Source organism: Malaya genurostris, chromosome 1 (genome assembly GCF_030247185.1).
Source record: "Malaya genurostris strain Urasoe2022 chromosome 1, Malgen_1.1, whole genome shotgun sequence".
Lineage (NCBI taxonomy): Eukaryota > Metazoa > Arthropoda > Insecta > Diptera > Culicidae > Malaya > Malaya genurostris.
This window is the reverse complement of record NC_080570.1, coordinates 157,256,971-157,284,360: the sequence shown is the minus strand read 5'-3', so window position 1 is coordinate 157,284,360 and position 27,390 is coordinate 157,256,971. Positions and strand designations below refer to the sequence as shown.

The window sequence follows — 27,390 nt, the reverse complement described above, 5'->3', positions numbered from 1 at the left end:
GTTTAGATATGATACTTTCAGCAAGAGCTGTCAAATCGGTAGGAAAATTCCTAATTACTCGACCTTTTTAACGATTTCTTATGAAAACGGGCAAATTCATTTGAAAAATCATAGTAGAAGTTGAAGAAAATGTTTTTACTCTGAGGTGGTAATGTTGGTCTTAGTTCATTGTGCCAAATCTACCGGTTATTCAGAATATAGCATTAAACTTGGTTTGATAGCATTTTTCAAATGCCTGGAAATAACAAATAAAGTATTCAAAATAAATAGTACTCGATCGCTTTACATTCTAGTACTCGAGAAATCAACATTACACTGGTTTCTGTTTAAAAAATGTTGATCCGAAAATACCTAACCTTACCCAATTTCACACATTTATGAAGATTTTCCATGTTTAATCGTAGTTTACACTAAAAAAGCAGTAGTTATCACTTTGAAATCGATTTTCTTTTACTCCGAGTGTACTTTTAATGCTGATATCTATTTGTACTCTTGAATAAACGATAAAAATGTTGCAAATCACTACTGCCGATATGAAAATTTCCGAAAGAATCCTCCTTTCCTTGGTTCCATTTTTCATTGGCAGGTGTCGCTGCCGGTAAATCAACTTTGCGACAATATGCCAATAGCGGCCCTTACACGAGAATTCTCGGGTAATTTTTCAAAAGGGCGTATAAGCAAGTGACAGTTTCTCTTTAATCATTCTCTCTTTCGATTATTGTGATGTGATTAAAAAGACTTTCTTTGATATCACTATTCTGTTTGAAAGTCGAAAGTTTCGGGTATCATTTCATGCAAAGAGTTGAGTGATAAACGTGGAAACCGCTTAGTAATTAATAGAAGAGAAAGTAAACAAAGAGAAACTCTCACTTGCTTATACGCCCTTTTGAAAAATTAACCGATAATTGTTTTTGTCATTTTTAATGATAACTAATAGGGATGGGTATCGAGGGGTAAAGTATCGATACTTGGTATCGCGATACCGTTTTGTCTTTTCAGGTATCGGTATCGATACTATAGGAAAAAATATCGATACTTGGTATCGGTATCGGTATCTATCGAAAATACAAGCTAGGTCGATTTTGATTAAACTAGTCTCAAATGGAGGACCTCCCTAAAGAGCCAAAATGCTGATGATTGGTTTTGAGATCCTTTGTTCATCTTTCAAGTTATAGACGGTTAACGGTATCATTTTACATCTTGGTTGATTCAGTCTGTTTCTTCAATAAAAATCAAAATTCGTTATCCAAACTAGGTAAGAACACTCGTTGAAAGTGTTCAGACGTCAGAAGACAACTTTCGTCACCCGGCTAAAGGCGTTCGGGTACTGAGGTCCCCAATACTGCAAGAAATTATTTGCTAATTGAAACAAATGAGGGAACTGATGGCAAATCGATTCCCATGAATGCAGAGGGTTTCAAGTTCTTGGTACCGGGTTTCTAGTAAAAAAAGCCTTCATTTCAGAACGAGCTTCGCCTGAGAAGTCGTCGTCTGGATGCCGATTACTCAAAACCGTACCATGCGAGCTTCATAGATTTTCATTGGTCGCATCTCCGTTAAGGAACGAACTCGACGTCTTCATAATTGCAGCCTTGTTGGCTTCTTGTTTCAAAATTTTTACAAGTTCTGCTTGAATCAACAATAGTTGCGCATTCAAATTCGAGCTTATGCCAGCTATTTTGATCGTTTCCTCATCTGATGTGCTAGGTACATAAGAGAGGTCGCTGTTTTGTAATTCCTGGAATAAAATAATAAGTTTAAATAGTTAGATAAATCATTTTATATTATATGCTTTTGGGTATCGCTTTTGGTGTCGCTGGCTGCTCTTTGATTGACTATTAGAGTGGAATCTAGATAATGTTTACTCCAAGCTAGTATCGACAGGTATCGACCATGGAAATATCTACACCACGCGATACCACTTTGCACAGTATCGATCCTAAAAAATCGATACTTTAGGCTTAAGTATCGATACCTTGAAGTATCGCAGTATCAATACCCATCCCTAATAACTAAGTACACTGAGGTCTTTTTTATACGTTTTTTTACGCGACTTTTTTTATGCAAATTTTCAGAGTTATGCGGTTTTTTTTTATGCGAAGTTTCAGAGTTTTGCGGTTTTTATGCGAATTTTCAGAGTTATGCGGTACGTAGATTCGCATAAAAAAGACTTCAGCGTAATGATATTTCAAATTTGCATAGAAAACTCATCATTACTGCAACTAAAAAAACTTAGAAATTAGAAAACTCATCATTACCATACACGTTCATGCAAATGATATTATTTTTAGTAGTGACACTTTTAATGATCATGTAAGATCCGCTTATCAGGCTCAAAAGTTTATCATATCTGTATATAGATATTGAAGGAAAGTGGTAAAATTTGCATGCCCTTCAAAGATAAACGAACAGATCATCGACTAATCAAAAATTGATCTGAGAATTTACGATGATTTCTAAATACGACTTGAAACCAAATAGCGTTTTGGCTACCTGGGCAGCCATGGCCACCAGACGGCTACCAAAATTGATTCAGTGACGGTTGTCAAATCCAATTTGACAAAACATAGTCGTCCGTATCTAAGTTACACTTCCGGTGAAACTCTCAACGGGTGAGCACGTTGCATCGTGTTAGTCCGGGGAAAATTCGAGTATTTCGCAAGAAAGAAAGGATTTTCAGCCGTACTTTGACGATTCGACGCAGCCACACAGCGAGATTTTCGCTTGTAGTCAAGTGAAAAGAAAGTCCACTGGACTATAAACGAAAATTAACTGGCAATATAGCCTTAGTTGCTGTGCCATCAATTCGGCGTCATCTCAAGTGAGGTGACGCCAACCAGAAAGGAAGAAGAAGAAGAAGTATCTAAGTTAGCCGAGTGTTTTCATTTTCTCACCTTCGCTGAAAATGTCAAAGATTTCAATGTGGGAAAATCCTGGTGGATACGGTTGTATCGTTTGAGTTGTATATCTGGTAGCGGTGAGGCAGTCGGTCACCAGAGTGTCTGCCAGCCATATTTTTCCCGCTGGCAGCGTTTAGTCAGGCAGCCATGCGTATGCGGGATGTTTTTCTCCATTTGCTGTCAATGTTAGATTCGCGGCGAATCTAACCGAATCTAACCGAATCATTCGCCTTTCTTTGAAAAACAGCGGATAAAATATGTTGCTTGGGCAAGATTCAGTGCTAATAAAATTGATTTTTTAAAGAGAAATTCGGTTAACGTATTTTATATTTTCTATAAACGTATTATGCTAATCCGACTCCGTTGACCCGTGTCAAATAAAATAACTGTGAAACAAAATTATCACCCTCGAAATAACTTGTTCAGCTTACTCTATTGCAGGAGTGAGGCTGGACAATTAGCATCAGTATCACTGTTTTAAATAATCTGAATTGCAATACGGTGTTGTGCGACTGTTTGACGTTTCAGGATTTAGCCTGATTTAGCTGCTGAGTGTCGACCTCCGCTGTTGACATTCATCACATACATCTTACTCCGATACAGGTTGTATAAAAAGGCATGTCATTTTCCTGATTTCAAGGGTATTAGATAAGAAGCAGTATTGCAACAGGAACCTTAATTACTTGACTGTTCCGTAGTATGAGTACGTTCATGCAATTTTAAGCTTGACGTCTTACAGTACCGTTTGCCACACACTTCACACTTATGTCGACTCGTGTGAATGGCGATGTGTTGGGTTAAACCAGCTTTAGTGGCAAAATCTTTGTCGCAAACTGTGCATTCGTAAGGCCGCTCACCCGAATGAATGTTTCTGTGATATTTCAAGCGCGATTGGAACATGAACCCTTTACCGCATACATCACACTTGTACTTATAATCGCCGGTATGGGTGGGCATGTGTACGTTCAGTTCCCGCTTAGTGACAAACGTTTGTTCACATGCAGTGCATTTGAACGGTCGCTCACCGGTATGAATAATTTTGTGAAACGTTAGCGATTGATTGTCGTGAAATCTTTTGCCACATACATCACACACGAACGGTTTGTCCCCGGTATGACCGGTCATATGTCTGGTTAGGTGGCTCTTCGAAATATAACTTTTACCGCAAATATCGCAGTTGAAAGGCCGCTCGACTTCATGCAATACAACGTGTTTGTAGAGATCGCTCTTGTTGGTGAATTGTTTGTCACAGGTAAAACATCTGTGTTGATTTGGAGAATGTTTTTTTCGACTGGAAGATGCTACTGAATTAGCAGATATTACCTGGTCGGTTTTCACCTCACTGAAAGACAAAAGACCGCTTTAAAACTGGAAAAACTTTTCAATCAATTAACTTACGTTGGATTAATTTTATCGCAACTACCGGAACCGTACGGTGGATGGTCATCATTCACACTATCATTGTCATCGAGTTTTGTAGGTTCATTCGTTGCATTCTCCTGTTTGGCTGGAATGACGCCTTCGTGATCTGTCGGTTCGATATGCAGCGAATCAACTGAATGCTCAGTTGTATGAACTCGTTTGTGTAGCGTCAGTTTTAACTTCCTAGAGTATTCTTTGCCACAAACATCGCATTTATACCGAATACCCGTGTGAATTGATGTGTGTTGGGCTAGGTTATTGTAAGTGGCAAAATCTTTTCCGCATACGCCGCATTGATAAGGACGCTTTCCTGTATGACTGTTTAGGTGGTCGTTCAAACACGATTTTTGCACGAACCCTTTGCCACACACATCACACCTATGCTTATATTCTTCATCCGTGTATCTGGTCATGTGCACGTCTAGTTCAGCCTTAGTGGTAAAGATTTTTTCACATACTGTGCATTGGTACGACTGCTCTCCTATGGGGATGTTTTCGTGATCTTTCAACGGCGGTATGACCACAAATTCTTGGCTGCTCTCATCATACCCCACTTGTTTGTGAGTGTGCATGTGTTTAGACAAGTAAATATTCGTGACAAAATCTTTTCCGCATACGGTGCATTTGTAAGGACGCTCGTTTGTGTGAAGGACCATATGTCGGTCGAAAGTCGGTTTAGCGTAAAAATCTTTTCCACATACAGTGCATTTGTACGGTCGCTCACCAGTATGAATATTTTTGTGAAACTTTAGTGATTGATTGTCATAATATCCTTTGCCACACACATCGCACGAGAACGGTTTGTCTCCGGTATGGACAGTCATATGCCTGCTTAGGTGACCCTTCGAATTATAACTTTTGCCGCAAATATCACAACTAAATGCTCGTTTGTCTTCATGAAATAAGACGTGTTTTTTTAGAGTACTATTGTTGGCAAACTGTTTACCACAAATCAGACATTTGTATTTATTTGGAGAATCATTTGCTTGGGTGGAAGACGCTACTGAGCTATTTGACTGTTCTTCACTCTTTGGTATGACATCCGGTAGCTGGTTGGATTTCATTTTTCTATCAAATATGCTCAGTCACTCTAAAAAAAATAAGAATTCAGAAACCATTGTTTGCAATTACGAGAGAAAATAATTAACTTACTTTGGACTAATATGTCTGCAATTACTAAAAACAGTTACTGTAAATCTATTCGTTTTTATAGTGCCTGAGAACCTCCCTTTGTTTTGTTTGTAAATATTCATTCCAGCAGTTTATCAAAGAAGGGCGAATCTAACTTTGACAGCAAATGGAGAAAAACATCGATGAATGTTTCGATTCTGGTTTCAATGTCTATTGAGAAATTATCGTATATTATCAGATCAATTTTTTGATAAATCGATGAACTGTTGGTTTATCTTTACAATTTTGTACACTTTTCCTCAATATCCACACTGATAAAAATCGACACCTTGGACCATTGCATTTGTCTCGACACTTTAATTGTAAGTGTAAGTCTCTTCAAATCTTATTCAAATGTAATCATATTAAATTCTATTGGTAATACACTTGAATTCCTTACGCCAAACGGCAGATAAATTGAAAATGTACAACTTTTAGTATTCAATGCGCTTGACACTTACAATCGAATTGTCATAAAAGTTTATTTGAATTAATGAAAAATCTTAGATTTTAACAGAATTATACCTAATTCTCACGTATAAAACATTTTCATATGTGGGGCATAGGAATTTGAAACTGAAATGTCATCATTTGGGTGCTTAATCATTTGTTTATTGTTATTGTTTATTCAAGTTTATTTAATTACATATTTTTAATGATTTTATGATTTAAATGTCACCCTCATTGAATTGCACAGTTTTATTTTGTTAATCCATAATTCCGTTAGCTGAAAAAAACATTTTATGGGTCATGCAAATAAAGAACAATTTCTGGTAAATGTTTGAAAGGCGCAAATAACGTTTTCTCTTTGTTTATTTTCTCCTTCAAGTTTAAGTATCAACTGATAGTTTATGTTTTGATGCTTTGTATCATGCATGGTGAAATAGGTGAAAATAAACACAAAGTATCTGTCACTTGCTGGTACGGTGTTGCGAATAGCACTGATAACTTAATGACTTACTGTGTAATAGAAAACCAGATTAAATCACTCCCATAAAGATACTTGCAGCCCTTTTATTCGATTTTTTTTATTATATGCTTGACATTTAGTATTGCCGCAATTGTCAGGAAATATAACGATTATTGAGAAAACATATATACATCAATACAGCGACACTTCAAACTGACATGTTATGAGATTGATATATCTCGATGAACATTAGAATAGGTCCCAAGTGCAAATGACAGTTTCTCTTGGTTTACTTTCTCTTTCAATTCTTACGGTGAATTCCAGTAATTTCCAACAAATTCTACAATTTGTATCGAAAGTTGATGGTTTTTGCTATTGTCCTATGTGAAGTGTTAGATGAGAGGATTGCTGATTGAGCCGTAATACTCGAAAGAGAAAGTAAACAAAGAGAAACTCTCATTTGCACTTAGGACCTTTTCTCGTGTTTGTCTTCATATGTCATAAAGCTACACACTTTAGTCCTATGTTCGAAGCATTCGATAGCAACATGTTCACACTTAAGATTAAAATGTGCTGAGATATGATTGAGCTATTTGATGACACACTTAACACTTATGCGCTAAACTTTTGAAGCACAATTGAAGCATACTTGATATCCTAGTGAATCTAGAACTTGAAATGTATTTAGAGAAACACATTTTAAAAAGGTGTCGATTTTTAGCAGTGCACTGAATAAATTACACTGATAAAAATCGACACGTTTGACTGCAGTGTTTTACACTTAATTTTGCCGCATTTGCTTTGACACTTCAATTGCAATTGTAAAACTCTTCAAATCTTATTCAAGTGAAATCACATTGAAATCTATAAACAATAAACTTTCATTCAAACTGCCAAACAGCAGATTGATTATAAATATTATTGATTATAAATATAAACACTTTAAATGGCCTGACACTTAGAGTCGAATTGTCAGACAAGTACACAAGTACTTATATTTTAACGGATTTTACATTCAATTTTCATGTAGAACACTTTTCATATTGAATGCATGAAAACGTGTTATTGAAATGTCATCATCTGAATAAATAGATTAAAATAATTTGCTAAACATAATTTATCTCACCAAAGTTTTATCAGATTTAGTATTATATTCTGTTTCTGAAAATATGGTACGAAATATTTAATTTTCTTCAACGATCTACAATTCCACCTGGAAACACAAACATTTTATGAATCTTCGAAATAGGAGTGAAACAAACTCTGGTGATTTCAAAAGGCTGCTTCAGAAAATGGTAGTTTTTCATTTTTTAAACTTTCTCTGCCGATTGCTGCGGTATGATTAGGGTAACGGAGGTATTTTGGTCACTTCATATATTTTGGCCCATCTAACAAACTTTATGGATGTAATCGATGTTAAGTAGCCCATGCTGCATCAATTTGAAGCTAATCATATGATATTCCCTATTATGAAAGGATTTTTCAAAGATATTACAACATTCGATAGATATTTCTAGCAAGTGGGCAAAAATAAAATTAATTCTAAAGTGGAGCAAAACACCTCTGTGACCCTATAATTCTGCCACCAATTTTACAATACTTTGTCGATAACTTAAGTTTTCATACAAAGAGAAGCTGTCACTTATTGAAACGTTTTTCATACAAATACACCAGCAATTAAATGATTGCACTTACTGTGTATAATATACTTCTACGACACGTGATGGAAAATTAGATCAAATCAATTGTTAATGCTTCTTTCTGCTATGCTGTTCAAAACATTATTATATCTTCGACACTTAATATTGCCGCAATTGACTATAAATAATAGATATACTTACTATTAAGAAGACTCATATACATCGATATCACCATGTTAACATGTTATGACATTGATCTAATAAAGATGTAATAAAGCTACACATTTTAGTCTCATGTTGAAATCATTCGATATCAACATGTCCACACCTAAGAATTAAATATGATGATATGATTAAATATGTCATATGGAGACACACTTCACATTTATGCGCTAAGTTTTTAATTCTCAAATGAAGCGTACTTGATTTTTATTGTTCCTAGATATATGAAATGTATTTAGAGAAACACATTTACAAAAAGTATTGATTTTTAGCAGTGAACATAAGAATAGTCTCGCACTTTTCCGATTTCTCGGTTAATTTTTCAAAAGGTCGTATAAGCAAGTGACAGTTTCTCTTTGTTTACTTTCTCTTCTATTATTTATCAAGCGGCTCCCACGTTTATCACTCAACTCTTTGCATGAAATGATACCCGACACTTTCGACTTTCAAACAGAACAGTGATGTCAAAGAAAATCTTTTTATTCCCATCACAATCATCGAAAGAGAGAGAGAGAGAGAGAGAGAGAGAGAGAGAGAGTGATTAAAGAGAAACTGTCACTTGCTTATACGCCCTAATTAAAAATCAACCGAGATTTGTTTACTTCTACGCTGAAAATAATTTGCACGCTAGCATCATGTGCAAAGGATTTGATCTATCACTGCTTGTAGAACACATGAAATTCATGAAAATATACACTTAACTCATACAATGAGTGTAAAAAAACTGTTGATATTTAGTGGAAATCATGCTACATTTATCTGAAATGTACATCAAAACGATATGATATATAGATTCTATATGAATGTCATACGAATGTCACATTGTTTTCCACATAGATTTCAATTGAAACACAGTTGACTGAATCAAGTGTTTTGCACATACATTTGTGCAGTACATGTAGTTCGATTCAATAGCAAAACACATCACATCCAAAGGAAAAACTCATCTAAGCTAAGTGAAAAAACATTTTGGCATCTTGGTGAATTTGCACATGCAGTCTTAAAACAAATCGCTTTGGTTATGTTCAATATGAAAAAGCATATTAAATTGAAGTGGTGTTTACATATGAATCGATCTTGCCAATTTTTATCAGTGTATCTACTAGTTAATATTGAATATTGGTAGATGCCACTTGAAATGTAAATGTTTTCAACTTAATATTGCGGAAACCTTAATCTCAAATCGAATTATTTTCTTTTATAATTTGCTTGTTCCATACTACCTATAGGTGTAAGCAGAGCTGCTAAATGTCACTATCAACTAGCAACTTTGCACGACGAAAATTGGAAAGTTTATGTCACTGGACTGCTGCCAACCAGGCTCTACCAATCATCATATATTGAGTGTCTGAGAGCCGATCTGTCATAACTTAAATTCTCTTGATATTATACTCACCAGGACGCTCATTGATTGCCGATGCGATTAGTGATGGGCATTACGGCTCATTTCAATGAGCGGCTTTCAACCGAACGCTTTTTCGTAAGAGCCGGTTCAATTGAACGGCTCATTGGCTCTTTCTCAATAAACGTCGAAGTGGAGAAGCGGTTCGAGAGAGTGAGTGTGAGAGCTACAGAAATACAGAACTAGAGGTGCATGTGTTCGAGGAAGTTGGATATTAAAATAAATTAGTTGAAATTCCAAGTGGAAAAAGTCAACAGAATATTCTTCGAAAATTCACTGGAGAATAAATGTTCCTATTTACTCTTGACAGCTTCATTAGAAAACATCATCGTTTGAACAACAACACAATCTACATGTCGAACTGTCGTTAGAAGAACACGTTTGTCAAATTTGGGCGGCAGCACGGATGAACCACGATTCGTAGCTTGGCTATCTTTTAATGTTGATAGCCAAGGCTCTTCTTGCGAGCCGTGCCCGAATAAAAAATATTGTAGAAAAACAATACGATTTGTTGTTACAAAAGCTGCTACAATTTTGCTTTGACCATTGAAAAATATTTTAATGTATTGTTATACACTATTCAATCAATTGTGAAAATACTTTTTATAATAGAATGTATAGGTTGTTAAATATCGTAACAATTCAAATCATAAAGTTTTCTCATATATGTTTTCTTGGAAAACAAAAAAATGTACAGTGTGCATATTGTTTAAAACACCACGTGTACAATAAATTCAATTGTAGAATCGTAGAAACAATATATTGAATCGTTGGAAATCTTGTCAAGCTACAATAAAATGCATTGTAACCCATATATCTAACTTTGAATCAATTGTTTATGCTGTAAAATCAATGGTTTATTTTTTTACGGGTGGTTCGTTCGCTCATTGCTACGAGTCGGTTCAAATGAACGGTTCGTGAGCGCTCGCACATCACTAGATGCGATTGATATTATCTTCATTTCTCCTGTCACTGCTTGTTTACGATGTGACTAAATATTAATCAAGCAGCATAAACATTGAATTAAACTCATGTACACCAATAAACTCCGAAATCCGATGACTTTTTACAAAGAACAAAGAACTTTATCAATTTATGTTTATGTTAGGGTAACAGAGGTATTTTGGCCCACCTAACAAACTTTATCGATTTTATCGGATTTTATCCATGTTAAGTAACCCATGTTGCATCAATTTGATGCCTATCATATTAAATTTCCTGTTGCGGAAGGGGTTTTCAAAGATATCACAACATTTGATGGATATTTGTACAAAGTGGGCCAAAATAAAATCAATCCTAAAGTGGGCCAAAATATCTCTGTTACCCTAGTACTCTCATGGATTTTTTTTACTTCAACAGGGAATAGGAGAATGAGAGAGAGAACAAAATGCATCACCCGTCTTTGACTGAGTACACTTCTACTTGGTCATTGAACTATCGAGTATCTCATTTGACAGACACTTTGACCGTACCGATTACAGTTGACGATGATTTTAGTCAGTCTGTCAAGGTCATTTGACATGACTGACAATTTGCAGCTCTGGGTGTAAGGGGAGATTTTCCCACCTTTTTATATAATTAATTTTATTTCAGAACAATTTTATTTCAAAACACTTTGTATCAGATGTTGAAACCTGATGAAAATAGCAGACGACAAGATCGCGGGTGTGAGTTTCCTAGACTATCAATTGATAAAACCTGCAAAGTTGAAAAACATCATTCAGAGGTTAGCCAAATTTTGTGCTAGGGCACATAACCGTTTTTTTTATTATTTTTACGTTTCGTCTTTGACTCATCAGTGCAGAGCAGTTCAAATTGAACTGCTTAGTACTAAACTCGGCAGTTCAATTTGAACCGCTAAGCAGACGTTAAGTTTCTGCTATTTACAGAACGCTTTTTGTTTTGCAACGGCGTGCAATGTCTTTTCTGACGTGCCGAACAAACAAGATTTTTTAAGAAATTCGATAGTTCCACGACAAAAGGGCCCAACTGCAAATGAGAACCTCTCTTTCCTTTCTCTTTTGATTATTACGGAGCCAAAGTTTCTACTATAAATCGAAAGCTTGTGGTTGTGATTTTAAAGTTTTGCGAAGAGTAAGGTGTCAAATATATAATTCGTCCGGTAAAACGTGAAAGTAAAAGTAAATGACTATCGAAATACCAAGCTACTTACACTTTAAGGGTTTAATTCTCGCCGTTTTTTCAAATTGATTTTTTTTATACCGGAAATCGACGTAGATTATTTGACGATTGGTTATTTAACGGGAATTGTATGGGAGGATTCTGTTCATTTTAGACGATACCCGCTCCCGTACCGATACCGTTACGTAAAATATTCAGTTTGACATTTGAAACAATTTCACGTGTTATCTCTAGTAATTCGAGGGTGATTTTTTATTTGAGTGTGGGTTTTTATTCGATTACTCGATCAACATTCCGACATCCCTAAACGAATGTAAACAAGCAAACACACACGCACAGCACATCGAAGCACTAGTAAACATTCGATTTACAGCAGACAGCGCAAGGTTTTTGGTTGATGCAACGACATGACCCAAAGGTTTTGATGGTTTTGGAAGTTTTATATTTTAAAAGCCTTCGCGTTCTTCTCAGAAATATTAAGTCTGACCTGGAACTAAACGTCATACCGAAGGAACAGTCAAGTGAAGGGTTGGGGAAGAAACGTTGGAATTGGGAAAGAACCACACTAGCAAAAGACTACAAATGTCACATTTGTGGCAAACAATTAACTAACAAGAGCACACTCAACAAACACGTCTTATTACATGAAAGCAAGCGGCCATTTAGTTGTGATATTTGCGGGAAAGCTTATGTTTTTAGGAGTCACCTAGTTAGACATATACCTGTCCATACCGGGGAAAAACCGTTCACCTGTGAAATATGTGGCAAAGGATTTAGAAATACAGAAAAAATGAAGCTGCACCGCAATGTTCATAGCGGTGAGGGATCGTACAAATGCACAGTTTGTGAAAAATGTTTTACCACTAAAAAAGAACTAAGCACACACATGTCTTCACACACCGGTCAGTATAAGCATAGTTGTGATGTGTGTGGCAAAGGGTTCGTGCAAAGATCACATTGGAAAGACCACAAAAACATTCATACTGGTGAACGGCCCTACAAATGCACGGTATGCGAAAAAGATTTTGCCACAAAGCGTATCCTGATACGACACAAATCGATTCATACGGGCATTCGGTATAAGTGTGAAGTGTGTGACAAAGAATACAGCACAAAATTTTACTTGACATGGCACAAACGGATTCATACAACTGAACAATCAATTGATTCGCTTCTGATCGATCCAACAGACCATGAAACTCATGCTAACCAAAGCAATGCAACAGACGAATGCATTAAAATTAATCCTAGGTAAACTAATTCCTTTCTACAAAGATCAAAGAAATTTTTCAGGTTTTAAAGCAGTCATTTTCGTTCCAGTGATATGAAATCCGACCAGGTACGGGATGTTGTTCCAAAGAAGAAGGACTTATCAGCTTACTCAGCGGCATTTTCCACTCAAACAAGCGATAGTTCAAATCAACACAAATGTCAGATTTGTGACAAACAATTCGCAAACAAGAGCGATCTCTACAAGCACCACCACAATATTCATACTGGTGAGCGATCGTACAAATGCACCGAATGTGGAAAAGATTTTCGCTTTCTATCGAATCGCAACCGACATATGCTTATTCACAGTGGCGAGCGGCCGTATGAATGCGTTATATGCGAAAGAAGTTTTGTTACTAAAGCTGAATTAAGCATACACATGCAAACACACACCGGTGACTATAAGTATAACTGTGATGTGTGTGGCAAAGGATTCGTGCAAAGATCGCATTTGAAAGAGCACGAAAACATTCATACAGGCGTACGGTCATTTCAATGCAGTGTATGCGGGAAAGATTTCACCGCTAAACGTAACCTGATTCGACACATCCATTCACACGAGCAGTCGAAATATGTGTGAAGTGTGTGGCAAACGGTGCAGTTCGAAATTGAACTTGCAATTTACGACCTAACAGACCAGCCAATAGCATGGTTTTTCCAACCATTGAACTTCCATGCTATTTTTCTGAAATAAATGTTTATTTTTTCATGGTAAGAGTCCTTTTGATTTATATCAAAATCTGTGAAAACCTCTGTGACTTCAACCAATATTTAAAATAACAATTCTCTGGTATTTGGTTCACTAAATTTTATTTTATCTATGAAAAACATAATTATCACCGTGTTATGCATCAAACAGTTCCTAAATACCAGTCCATGAAGAGTAGGGGAAATATTCACATATCACACAGGATAAATTAAATAAAATTATTAACGTCAAATACAAAAATACTTACGCTACAAATAACGACAGACTATCGTGCACAATTATATAAAAAATCGGATAAAATGTTACTTTGATTATAAACAGTTGTTATTTCTCTGCTGCTTACCAAAATATTGCGATGCAACACACAAAACATTTTCACCCAACAATTTACCTAACATTAAGTAATCACCTTTTTTTTGTTGGATGAAAAGTACCTTAAATGAGTATTTTTTACTCAACAGGTGAGTTTATTCAAAGCAGCATACGCATGGCTGCCAGATGGCTGACTAAACTCTGCCAGCTGGAAAAATATGGCTGGCAGACATTCTGGTGACCGACGACCTCACCGCTGGCAGATATACAACTCAAACGATACAACCGTATCCACCAGGATTTTTCCACATTGAAATCTTTGACATGTTCAGCAAAGGTGAGAAGATGAAAACCGACGACACGATCAGACTCTAACGCTCCAAATAAACATCACTTAGTATTCAAATGCAAAAACATATGATTATTTTCCATAATACTTTGCACATAAAAGTTAATTTTCCCATATATGACAGTCATGTGTCCCACATAATGAAAATCAATGTTGGCAACACGTATGTTTTATGTGAATTTCACGTACCTATTATTAGTATATCACATGTGTCTTATATGAAATCCATATATTATTTATCGGTATTTCATTTAACTTCTATATATTTTTCCAATGGTAATCAAATACTTTTCTATTGATTTATTGGCAGTATGACTGATGTTTATTGAATGAAAATGATTTTACGTTTCCTTCATATATTTAAAATGAATTTACTAATTTTTATAATAACGAATATGTAAGCTAAATTGATACTTATAATAACTGGCACATTGTAGAGTCCATATAAAAGTAGAATTCCGTTGCCTACATGAAACGAAAAAGTCGCTGTTGTCCGACAGTATTGTTCGCAGTTGAACTATATAGCATTCTAGAAAATGTTAAATTTAATTATTTTTAGAATTATTTTTTGATAGCTCGTATAAACTTACATAAAAGACCAAACAAACAATTTCGAATCCTAAATCTGCGAGCACTCTCTTATTCGTTACTTACTGCCATTTTTATTTCAAACAATTTTCACAGCATATAATCACGTAATTTATATTTGCTTTACACATGAAATCTACCTACGTGCTTCACACATATGGTGTAAGTGCTGTACACTTAAAAGTTATCGAGATTTCAATTAAATATTATAAACTATCATATAAATGTTACACGATGCATATGAATATAATGTGGTGGGCTTTTTTCAATAAGTATGTGATTTTTCATTTAAATCCAATGGGAGATTTTGGCTCAGTGAACTAATACTTTTCGTATATGAGATGACTACTGGAACTGAGATGAACGAGGGTGCCGTTATCCCATTTGAAATTCAGGAAAAGGGAGACTTCCACATTCATCAATACCAAGAAACGCTTCAACAATTCTGAAACTTTACAATTTACAGAAATAACTTGCGTTATATATTACTGCAATTCATTAAATTTACGGTTCTAACTCAGTTTCCACCCTAACTGCTGTCGAACCGTTTGTTTGAAGCTAGTCTCCAACCTAGTTTCAACGTTGTTGAACTGAAAATCGAGTCAGTTTCGAACCCAGTTTTGATATCAGGTTTGCTCGAACCCCCCTTACTAAGTGCGAACCTAACACAGTTTCGCCGAAAGCGTTTGTTTGATGAAACTACCCTGGGTCAGTTTCAGTTTTTTCAAGCGAAAACGACATTAAATTAATATCCACCTCATATGAAAAAGTATTCTAAATGATAATTATAGGTAAAAATCTGTTAAAACCTAAACATATAAGTTCATATTAATTTGTCTGATAGTTCGAATGAAGGTATCGAGCGAATTGAACACTAAGTGTCATACATTTGAAATAAATCTGCTGTTTGTTTGATGGAATTCAAGTGTATTATCAATAGAAACCTAATATTGTTCGATTTGAATCAGATTTGAAGAGACTTACACTTGCAATTAAAGTGTCGAATCAAATGCGACGAATTTGAGTGTGAAACCCATCAGTCCAACGTGTCGATTTTTATCAGTGTATTTTATTTCTGATGACAGTCTTGGCAACAACAAATAGAAATAATATGAATGTATTTTATGTGAAGGTGAGAACATCAATCGTTTGTGCGATTTCAAGTTAAATTTAGTCCTGTATTCATTGCCACTAGCTTCGTATATGTCCGGTGTGTGAAGACACGTGTATGCTTAGTAGAGCGTTAGAGGTAAGTTTTGCCACATTCCGTGCACTTGTGCTTGTCTTCATAAAGGCGCATGTGTTGGGAAAAATTCGTTTGAGCATGGAACTCTTTTCCGCACACAGTGCATTTGTACTGACGCTCTCCGGTGTGAATATTGTTGTGGCACTTCAATGCTTGGTTGTCACGAAATCCTTTGCCGCATACATCACATGTTAAAGGGTTTGTCAACGGTATGGGCGATCATATGTCTGCTTAAATTTGACGTAGAAGAATAACTTTTTCTGCAAATATGACAACTTATTCTTGTCGCTTTCCCATGCGATAAGACGTGCTTATGTAGACAGTCCTCGTCAGAAAATTGTTCATCACAAATCTGGCATTTGAATTGTTTTGGAATATTGGTTTCCTGTGTGAAAGAAGTTACTGAGCTAGTTGATAGTTGCTCCTTGTTTGGTATAACATCCTGTATATGACAGGATATCATTTCACTGAAAAATGAGCGAAAGATTTTTTACAAAAACTATGATCAAAACGACAAATAAGAATTGACCTACCTTCGATTGCAACTAGAAGAATCGTATAAATTTGGTTGTAAATCAAATGCATCGCTGTTGTCATTGGTTTTGGCTAGTTCATTTACCTTGTCATTGACATCAAGTTTTGTGGATTCGTTTGTTATACTCTTCTGTTTGGCTAGAATGAAGCGTTCTTGGTCTGTTGCTTCGATTAGTAAAGATGCATGAATGCGTTTGTGCAATTTCAAATTCAATTTACTAGCGTATTCTTTGCCGCAAACTTCACATTGATGTTGATTACCCGTGTGAATTGACATGTGACCGGTTAGAACAGATCTGGTGCCGAAATCTTTTCCGCATACACTGCATTTATACGGGCGCTCTCCTGTATGACTGTTTTCATGGTCTTTCAAACGCGATCTTTGCGTGAATCCTTTGCCGCACACATCACACTTATACCTATAATTTCCCATGTGCACTGGCATGTGTAAGCCTAGCTCAATCTTGGTGACAAAACTTTTACCACATACAGTGCATTTGTACGGTCGCTCACCAGTATGAATATTTTTGTGAACCTTCAATGAATGCTTGTCCCGAAATTCTTTGCCACATACATCACACATGCGCGTTATGTCCTTTGTATGGACGTTCATATGTTTGTTCATGTAGTTCTTCAAAGCAAAGCTTTTTCCACAAATATCACAACTGAATGGGCGCTTGCCGTCATGCAATAAGAAGTGATAGTTGAGTATATACTTCCTAGCAAATGTTTTCTCACAAATCAGACATTTATATTGTTTCGGAAGATCGTTCGTTAACGTGATACAATCATTTGATTGCTTTTCCTCTTTTGGCATCACATCCTGTACCTGGTCGGATTTCATTTTTCTGAGAAAAAATACGAAAACGACAGTCTTACCAACGAGAAGAAAAATGGACCGTGATCGCTCTTTGCCGTTCTTGTGGACAATCAATACAAAATATTCGTGTGTTTATTGTTTTTGTTACTGTCAGCGATGCCAGATAATATTTTATATACATTATCCTACACTCAGGCAAAATGAATAGTGAAAATCATAAGGCAAATCTTTTGGTTCATCAAAAATTTAAAAAAAAATTACCATTTCAAAAGATTAATATAAATAATATACCTCTATTATAATGTTTATGATTCTGCAATGTACATCTCATCTATCACCATCGTAACTTTCATACGAACAACTTATGAATTCCACAGCGTATGAGAAATGTTATGTTTGTCATACACACTTAAAACCATTTCTTGAGCTCGGCATAATAAAATGCCGAAACTGATCAGCAACACGTAAATTTGCTGATTGCTCAGTAATCAATACGCATGTTTCTGAACTTCGTTAAATGCATTCACTGATATTTCGGCAAAATGCTTCACTTTGCCGAAATTGGCATAATTGCTTGCTGAATTTATCAGTAAACATTTCTGTCGACATCAGCAGAGACGTTTGCCGAGATTTTGGAATATACATTAGCTGTTGCCGAGATTCAGTACAACAGCTGTCATTTATTGCCGCGTAACATTTTCTCTTCGCATTGCGCGATTATTTTCTGATGAAATTCTCTAGTGAAAAAATGGATAATCTTCGAAAAAGTGTGGAACCGCTTGCAAGTAAAAATATTAAATAAATAGCTTGAATGTTTCGCTTTATAAAAAGCGACTTTATCAGAGCACTCGCGATTATAAGGGAAAACACCCAACTCGGGACTCAAAGCGTCCTTGAGACAAAACTTTTGTGGGATATGCGAAAAAATAACCCAATGCATGGAATAATTCAATGGATCAAAGTAAGTTTATTTGAACAATACCGCATATGCAATCGACCGGACCATTCCAGTATGAAAGTTTCCATGTGTTCGACTGGACCGAGTGCCTGCGTAAGTCCGGATGTGTGCCCGCTCCTGTCGAATGCTTCAAACAGGTCGTTGGTCCACCGAAAAACAAGTTCAGAATCGGTATGAAGCTAGAGATACTGGACCCATGTAATGCGAACTCAACCTGCATCGGTAGTGTTGTGTGAGTTCTCGGATCTCGACTGCAGCTTCGGTTGGATGGCAGTGACAACAAAACGATTTCTGGAGGCTTGTAGATGCGAGATCCCACGACGTTATTAGTTGCTTTTTGTTTTCAACCGTTAAAATTTTATGCTAATTTTCTGAAATAAATATTTTATTTTTCATGGCATTTTTCATTTCCTAGATTTATATAAAAATCTGAAATCTCCCTTTTGACTTCAACCAGTACATAAAATAGTAATTCTCTGGTATCTAAATTTTATATGAACTGATAGGTAAATGTGATATGAGCAGTACATTATATTTTACCTATGAAACAAGTAGCTTTTATTGGATTATGCATTAAACAGTTTTAAAATGCCAGTCCATTAAAACCTATGTGAAAAGTAGGGTGGAAAATATTCACATAATTTTTCACGTAACTTTGACTGCCCTGCTTTGCTCCGCGAAATTAATATCAACGTCCGACCCCGGGCTCTTCGCAACAGTGCATTTCTTCGACTTCCTTTACGACGAACTAACTATGGTGCTAACAATGCTATTATTGGCTTGCAGAGATCATTCAACCGCGTTTCTTCAGGATTTGACTTCAATCTATCACGCAGTAGGATACTTGGAAATTTTTTATATATTACTAGAAATTATCATTAGGACCATATTGTGTCTGTTGATTATACCTAAATAAATAAATAAATAAATAAATATAGTAACTATAACATGATTATTATTTTGAGTGTTGAAACACTGATAAAACGGTGCTGGGACTGCCAGTTTTTCTTGTTATGAAATCCAGATTTAAATTTTAAAACTGACATAAATTATGCATCTAGAACTAGAACACTCCGAAGGGCATATTCAGGAGTGTTCTAGTTCTAGATGCATAATTTATGTCAGTTTTAAAATTTAAATCTAGAAATAATAACAAAATAAACTGGCAGCCCCAGCAGCGTTTTATCTGTGTTTCAAATATAGAAAAAAAATAGAACGGCAATGTATACCAGTTTTAAATTTGACAGTAGAACTGGTCGAATAAATAAAACTAAAACGGATTGCTGGGGATACGTTTGTTTCAGTTTCATTTACATTATAGACCACCCATAAGAATCTTGCATCTGCTGAATTTGCTCTAAATATGCCCTAGATTTTACACTAACACATGCATAAAATGAGCGAATATTCAATGACATTAATAATGTCACTGTCAATCGGGTTCATCGAGCAGCCAACTCAGACGAAAATTCTAGCACTGAAAAATCATGCAGTCGAATGAATTCTTAATTCATTCCGCATTCCATCATTTCGATAATGTGGGAATCTGTGATTTTTGAAAAAGCAAAAATGGTTCAAAAATCTTGGTTGATTTTTCAGAAGGCCGTAAAAGCAAGTGACAGTTTCTCTTTGTTTACTTTCCTCTTTTGATTATTGTGAGGTGATTATAAAGATTTTCTTGGGTTTCACAATTCTGATTGAAAGTTCAAAGTTTCGAGTATCATTTTATGCAAAGAGTTGAGTGATAAACGTGGAAACCGCTTGGTAATTAATTGAAGAGAAAGTAAACAAAGAGAAACTGTCACTTGCTCTTACCGCCTTCTGAAAAATCAACCGAGAAATTTGTAGTTTTTACAGAAAAATCTGTGAATATGGTAACACTGTTGACCAGAGTTGCCATTTTAAAATCTGTGTTTCAACTAGAGTGACTATAATCAGAGTGGCGACAGCTGTTCGTTTGGAATGACAGCTCCCAGTTCCAAACGAGCAAACGACCTGTCAATTCAATGTAAAGCTAATGGAATGTTTTGAATTGTTGCCAAAATTACGGATGAGATGTCGTCACTCTGGTTATAGGCACTCTAGTTTCAACATGAAAAATCGGTGTACCATCTGCACGCAGAGAAATGAAGCATGTTTAAACTAACAAAACTTTTAGTAGATTTTTAAATTTGAATTATGATGATTTCTAACTAGAATATGATTGTTTTGAACGGATTTTTCCCTTCAACATCAATAATGTTTTCTGTTTGATTCAAATCAAAATTTTTGACTAGTCAAATGAAAAAAAAATTGTTTTGGCTGATTCTACTGTTGAAATAAACTAACTATTTATTACATGTCAACCAAAGTTGAGTTAATGTTATCGGCAATGTCTATATTGGTTCAATCCTGTTATACCTTTATATAACGACAAAAAAAAATTTCATTTCATCAGTGATCTTTTATGTGTTATGATACAACAAAGTTTACCATTTAAATGGACCATATTGAATGTATTTTTTCAGAGCAATTTTTTTCCGCGTGAACAAACAGCATTTTTTCTCTCGCGAATAAAGTTTTTGTGTGTTTTGAAAATAAATTTGATATACTTCTTTCATTCCATAGGGGGTTTTAAACAATCCAAGCGTATGTATTGAGAATTTACAGTAGTCTTGAAAATTGCATAACATTGAATAACACATTTTTTACAAAATAATTATTTGATACAGATATCTTGACCGGTCTGACGAAGAACCAAAACATTGGATACTAATCAAAATACCCGGGCTTCAATGTGAACATTTTTTTTAAGTATTCGAATAAAAGCATAAATCGAAATAAAATAACATCAAAAATTACCTTGCAAATTAAAAGAAATCATTTCATTCTTAAAATCACACCAAAATATGTTATTATAACAAACAAAAGCGTTAGTAGAAATAGCTAAACTTAATCTCATTTATTTCTACTAAAAAGTTTGTAAATTTAAACTGCTGCAAATAATTCACTTAAACTAGAGTTCGTTCACTACAAAGTAATTTTTCAAATTGAATTTACTGTGAAATTGTTTGACAAGAAATTGACAGGAACCAGACCTTGTCAGCTTGGAGCAAAATCAATCTTCAGTTCAACAACGTCATCGCACGGCATCACATTCAACATATCATGTCAATTGTATGGGTGCGCAGCCCTGCTAGTTTGGCGCGCACGAATTTGACATTTCTCTCCCCTACTTCTATGTATGAGATTCGATGCGGACTCACCTGAGGGCGACATGTTCACAAAAAAGGATGTTGCCAATGATTTGTTCGGGAAATGTGAGAGCTGGATATCTTGTTAATATGATGTCTTTGTATGATGTCTTTGCAGGAACGCACAAGAAAAATATTTGTTATTTCTACCAAAATATTGATTGAAACAAACCAATCCACTGAGGAAAATTAATCATCTTGTTTTGTAGTTTCAAGTAGCAATATTTGCAATATCAACCCAGATTTTCTTTTGTCACTATTTCAATAAAACAATTCGTTGTCTAAAACCTCAATTTAGCTATTTTTACAATATTTTTCTCTGCGTGTATGTTGCATATTTTCGATCTTAATCTGTAAAAAAAAACTGTTTGACAATCTGCTATTTTTATGAAATATTCATAAAAATCTGTAGAAATCTGTGAATTTTGATAAAATCTGTGTTTTTCGAAACAGAATTTGTGTGGTAAAATAGCAAAAAAAAAACTGGGCTTTTACAGAAAAATCTGTGAATATGGTAACTCTGCTGCTGACACCTCTTAATTCGGTAAACAGCTGTGTGGAAGAAGAAGATAAACAGTAAATAACCGAAACAACCTAAAAACGCACGATTTTGATAGCTACAACTACGTCAACTACATTACCAGAAGGTAAGTCGATTGTTGTCTCTCGTCTTCATTGATCGCGGTTTTTGAGTTCATATTTTTAAAACGTTTGCTTTTTTTCTTCTTAGAATAATGAGATCAAACATGGCACGGAATGTCATACCAAAGGAGGAAGTACAGTCAAGTGAAAGAGCCACACTAACGGACGACTTTCCAAAGCAACATCAATGTCCGATTTGTGGAAAACAATTCAATAGGAAGGGTAATCTCAACGCGCACGTCAAATTTCATGAAGGCAAACGGCCATTCAGGTGTGATATCTGTGGGAAAAGTTTTACTTTGAAAAGTGCCCTAAAGAGACATATGACCATTCACACAGGGAACAAACCGTTCACGTGTGATATATGTGGCAAAGGATTTCATGAGAGTCTAGCGTTGAAGTTCCACAACAATATTCACACCGGTGAGCGGCCGTTTAAATGCAATGTTTGCGAAAAAGATTTTCACGCTCAACCGAATCTCGTTCAGCACATGCAGCTTCACGCAACCGTGCGTTCTTACAAATGTACAGTATGTGAAAAAATATTTGCTACCAGGAATGCACTAAATATGCACATGGCTACTAATCACCCGGATAATTTTAAGTATAGGTGTGAAGTGTGTGGAAAAGGATTTCACAACAATGAAAGATTGCAGTACCACCTCAATATGCATACCGGTGAGCGATTGTACAGATGCACTGAATGCGGAAAAGAGTTTTACTCCAAACCGAGTCTTAAACACCATATGTACATTCATACAGGCGAACGTCCGTACAAATGCACTGTATGTGGGAAAAGTTACACCTCTAACGGTCCACTCATCACACACATGGCTGCCCACACTGGTGATTATAAGCATTCGTGTGATGTGTGCGGCAAAGGATTCGTTTACAAAACACTATTGCAAGACCACAAAAACATTCATACAGGAGAGCGGCCGTATCGATGCAGTATATGTGGAAAAGACTTTGCCGATAAACGTGTTCTAACTCAACACGTATCGCTTCACACGAACACTCGCCATATGTGTGAGGTGTGTGGCAAAGAATACCGAACGAAATTTAACTTGAAATTGCACAAACGCCTTCACACAACAGAGCAAGTAACAAATTCAAGTACAACAAAAAACGCATCAACGCAACTCGATGACGGCGAGAAAGCAAACGTCACATTCGATTTACAGCAAATACCGAACAGTTCCGGTAGCCACAATGAAGTTAATCGAAGGTAAGTTATTTTCGACGGGAATACGCGTCTTACTTTACTATGGAGCGCCTTTTCAAAACTTACCCTGTGGAAGATAGAACTACACGTCGTGTTGAGAACCTTCCAACAACAGCCTCATTTGGATTGGTTTCTGAACAGAATTCTAAAATTGAATTTTGGAACTTAATTCAGAACCTGAACTTAATGTTAGGATTAGAATTTAGTTGCAGTTTCAGAAAGTAATTCCAGGATTTAGGTTCAAACGTTAAAACTATGACTTCGAAACTGAATCCTAATTCTATATATTCTGGGACAAGATATTAGATTTACAACAAAAATCTTCAAATATTGGGAGTACAAATTAATTCGGTCCATTTTTTAGGGTCAAACATGTATTTGTTTCAACATGAAAAGAATTAAAAAATTAATCGAACTATCGTCCATCGCTAGTTACTACTTTTTCCCACCTCTCTTGTCGAATTCTATCTAGAAAAAAAAAATGTCTCGTCTTTTGAGGTGATCCAAATTTGAAGCCAATTTTCGATTTCTGCGAAAGAAGTCAACTGAAAACTTACCCCATTGTGCTACCTCCGTAGGAACAACCACAGTAATCAGAAGGAGCAATGTCAGGAGAATACGACGGATGCGTTTCCAAATATTTCTCTCGGTTTCAGTTCATAAGGCAGCCGGCTGCCTTGCTTTTAAATCATTCCCATGGATTTCAATCGTATAGAAACTGCTTGTTGAGTCACTTCCAATGAACAGCTTCCAAAGCTTCTCTTGCGTTTGACTGGTATCTTCAGTTGGAATATTATTACCATAAATATCCACCAGCATTTGATTCGCTTCAGCCGCGCCTTTTTTTCAATTAAAACAGAAAATTGCTTATATTTAATAAAGTGAAAAACAAATTTAAAAAAAACGAACTGCATATTAATGACAGATATCTAACCTCTTGAAACTATCTATCGACATCAACTGTTACTGTTCAATGTTCATAACAACCAGTGCCATCTTTTGAAATCTCACCGAACCGGCACTCCTAACGGGAAACGTGCCACTTGAGCCATCTAGTTTTGATTCCCAATAGTGATTTAATTTAAGTTCAGAATTCGTACCTAGAATTCTGATACGGGAACATCTCTGGAAAAAAGTTTCAGATATGAATTCTAGATCTGAATTATGAACCAGAACTTCGAATCAGAATTTTGCGCCAGAATTTACTTCCCGAATTGAGTTACAAAATTTAACCCCTGAATTCAGTTCCAGGATTCAAAACCTGGATTCAGGATCAGAAACCTGCATGCTGGAATTGAATGCGGAGCTTGGGCTCAAAAATTAGATTTCTGAACTGAACTTAGTTCCTTTCTTCAGGTTCGGAAATCAAATTCAGTACTCAGTTCCAGAATTCTAGAACTAAACTCATGAACTGAATTCTTGATCTGTGATTCTGAGCCTGATTTTTGCAGAGGAATTTTTAGCCTGCCCCATGATACGAATTCCTCTGTTTAATTTAGTTCCAGTTTCCGAGTTTCCAGAATTCAGGCTCAGGTACATCAAAATAAACGATGGCAAAAAGTACTCGACAGTTGTAAACATCGGATAAAATTTACAAATCGTTTCTTGTCAGTACCATTGAAATATTCCCAAGAAACTACGAAATTTTCTTCCACTGCGTATGTAAATCTACTCTCATTTGTTCTGCGTGGTCAAATAAGTGTGTTCCCAATAAGTCGCCATAAAAGTGGCAAAATTCACACGAACCACAACCAATACGAACGGTTGTCAATATTCGGAAGTGGAGAAAAAGCATGTTGGTTTTATTCGTATTTACGTCCTCCAGTTATGTTTGTGACATTACCCACCCGCCTTTTTCTATGCACTAAACACACCATTGGAAAATCAGCTTTTAGCGGGAGAAATCCGGGTGACCAACGGATTTTCGAAAAAGTAACGGAGATGAACCTCGCAGTTTAGCGTTTTCTACCGGTGTTCGATTTATTCAATCACAATTTGACAGATCTCGTCCTACACTGGCTCAAAACAGCATTTCAAAACTAACATTTTTTATACTCTACACATGTGAACGAAAATAATTCCAAACAAATTTATACCTCCCGAGTTTATGCTAAATAAAATACACCATTTATTGTTTGATGTTTGTTTCTTGATTGACCGTTTTATTTTCAGTGAAATGAAATCCGACCAAGTACGCGATGTCATGCCAAAGAAGGAGGAACCGTCAACTAGCGTTGTGGCATCTCGCAGTCCAAATAACGATGAACTAAAGTGTCAGATTTGTGATAAATACTTCTATAACAAGGATTCTCTTCATAATCACGTTTTGCTTCATGAAAACAAACGACCATTTAGTTGTGATATTTGCCGAAAAAGTTATTGTTCTAAGAAAAATTTAGCCAGGCATATGATCATCCATACCACGACCAACGTTAAACCGTTCACGTGTGACGTATGTGGGAAAGGGTTTCGGGACAAACAAGTGTTGAAATTTCACAGCAACATTCATACCGGTGAACGGCCGTACAAATGCACTGTATGCGAAAAAGATTTTCACTCTCGAACGATTCTAATCCAACACATGCACCTTCATGAAGGCAGGTACAAGTGCACGGAATGTGGCAAAACTTTTACCTGCAACGCTCAATTAAACCTACACGAACCTTCGCACACCGGGTCTTATAAGTATAACTGTGATGTATGCGGTAAAGGATTCCAGCTTCGATCGCTTTTGAAAGACCACAAAAACATACATACAGGCGAGCGACCCTATAAATGCAGTGTATGCGGTAAAAATTTCGCCACTAAATGTGCACATATTTGCTTACAAGAACAGTCGGCATAAGTGCAAAAACTATTTAGCAAACGTTACTGTAAAATGTATTACTCTATCTCTTACACAATAAAATGATAAATTTTCCTATTCAGTTTGCTTCCACATCTTAGCTAACCGCTTACGTTCATGGCGACAGAATTAAAGTACAGTATTTCGCAGTCAATTTTAGCTTTTGGTTGAAATCTGACACTTGAGCGGTTACTTTGTGTCGAGTAGTTAAATTCAACTAAAACTGCGACCCATTTCGAAATTTGACGGACGGAAAGTTATTTGGGTTTATTTTCCACTGGAAATAATTTCAACTAAAGAATTAATATTAGAATTTTCATTGCAAGATTTTTTTTCAGTGTCGGAAAGCAATCATCGATCTGTCAAAAATAACCATGCTCTGCTCTCGAGCAGGATTATTTTTGACAACATCAAATTAATCGCTCGAATGTCAGATTTTAACCAAAAGTTCAAAATAACCGCGAAATGGTTCACAGCCTAAAGCACCTATAACTTATCGGTATCTTGTAGTATGTTGACCGTTCCCGCTTGTGAGGAATTCTGGCAACCGTCAGAAGGCTGGCTGCATTCCGGCAGCAGTCAACATTGTCCAGGCGAAATTACGTCATTACCTCGCCGCACGTGTCTTGTTTATTTCTCTCTTCCAGCTTTTTTTTTATTCGACTTCATTATTTATTCGTAAATCCCGCATGTCCATACAAAAAAAACGAATCTTGAGACGAGGTAAATGAGATTGAGATATGGGTATGTTTGGTAGTGAGAAAGCAATGTTATTGGCAATAACATTTCATATAATTAGTATATATGAAGGGCAATAACTGGTTGTCTTTCATATCCCAAGTAACATTT

General features: G+C 35.9%; 4 protein-coding genes across 4 annotated transcripts; 2 read left to right on the top strand and 2 right to left on the bottom strand.

Annotated features, from left to right (window-relative positions):
• Nucleotides 1-2,541: 2,541 nt before the first annotated feature.
• Nucleotides 2,542-5,647, bottom strand: LOC131426407 (zinc finger protein 665-like). The gene is made up of 3 exons (XM_058589110.1): nucleotides 5,475-5,647; nucleotides 4,299-5,412; nucleotides 2,542-4,242 (listed from the first exon to the last, which is right to left on the bottom strand). Exons 2-3 carry the CDS (start codon nucleotides 5,384-5,386, stop codon nucleotides 3,576-3,578), a joined length of 1,755 nt encoding a protein of 584 aa, XP_058445093.1. The 5' UTR covers nucleotides 5,387-5,412; nucleotides 5,475-5,647; the 3' UTR covers nucleotides 2,542-3,575.
• A 6,542-nt stretch (nucleotides 5,648-12,189) lies between these two features.
• LOC131426409 (zinc finger protein OZF-like) lies at nucleotides 12,190-13,783 on the top strand. The gene is made up of 2 exons (XM_058589112.1): nucleotides 12,190-13,059; nucleotides 13,129-13,783. Exons 1-2 carry the CDS (start codon nucleotides 12,206-12,208, stop codon nucleotides 13,658-13,660), a joined length of 1,386 nt encoding a protein of 461 aa, XP_058445095.1. The 5' UTR covers nucleotides 12,190-12,205; the 3' UTR covers nucleotides 13,661-13,783.
• A 2,098-nt stretch (nucleotides 13,784-15,881) lies between these two features.
• On the bottom strand, nucleotides 15,882-17,870 carry LOC131426415 (zinc finger protein 239-like). Its single transcript, XM_058589122.1, has 2 exons — nucleotides 16,818-17,870; nucleotides 15,882-16,751 (listed from the first exon to the last, which is right to left on the bottom strand). The coding sequence occupies exons 1-2, from the start codon at nucleotides 17,660-17,662 to the stop codon at nucleotides 16,469-16,471; spliced, it is 1,128 nt and encodes a 375-aa protein (XP_058445105.1). The 5' UTR covers nucleotides 17,663-17,870; the 3' UTR covers nucleotides 15,882-16,468.
• Nucleotides 17,871-22,289: 4,419 nt separating this feature from the next.
• Nucleotides 22,290-26,634, top strand: LOC131426406 (gastrula zinc finger protein XlCGF57.1-like). The gene is made up of 3 exons (XM_058589109.1): nucleotides 22,290-22,476; nucleotides 22,560-23,699; nucleotides 25,869-26,634. The coding sequence occupies exons 2-3, from the start codon at nucleotides 22,564-22,566 to the stop codon at nucleotides 26,539-26,541; spliced, it is 1,809 nt and encodes a 602-aa protein (XP_058445092.1). The 5' UTR covers nucleotides 22,290-22,476; nucleotides 22,560-22,563; the 3' UTR covers nucleotides 26,542-26,634.
• Nucleotides 26,635-27,390: the final 756 nt, after the last annotated feature.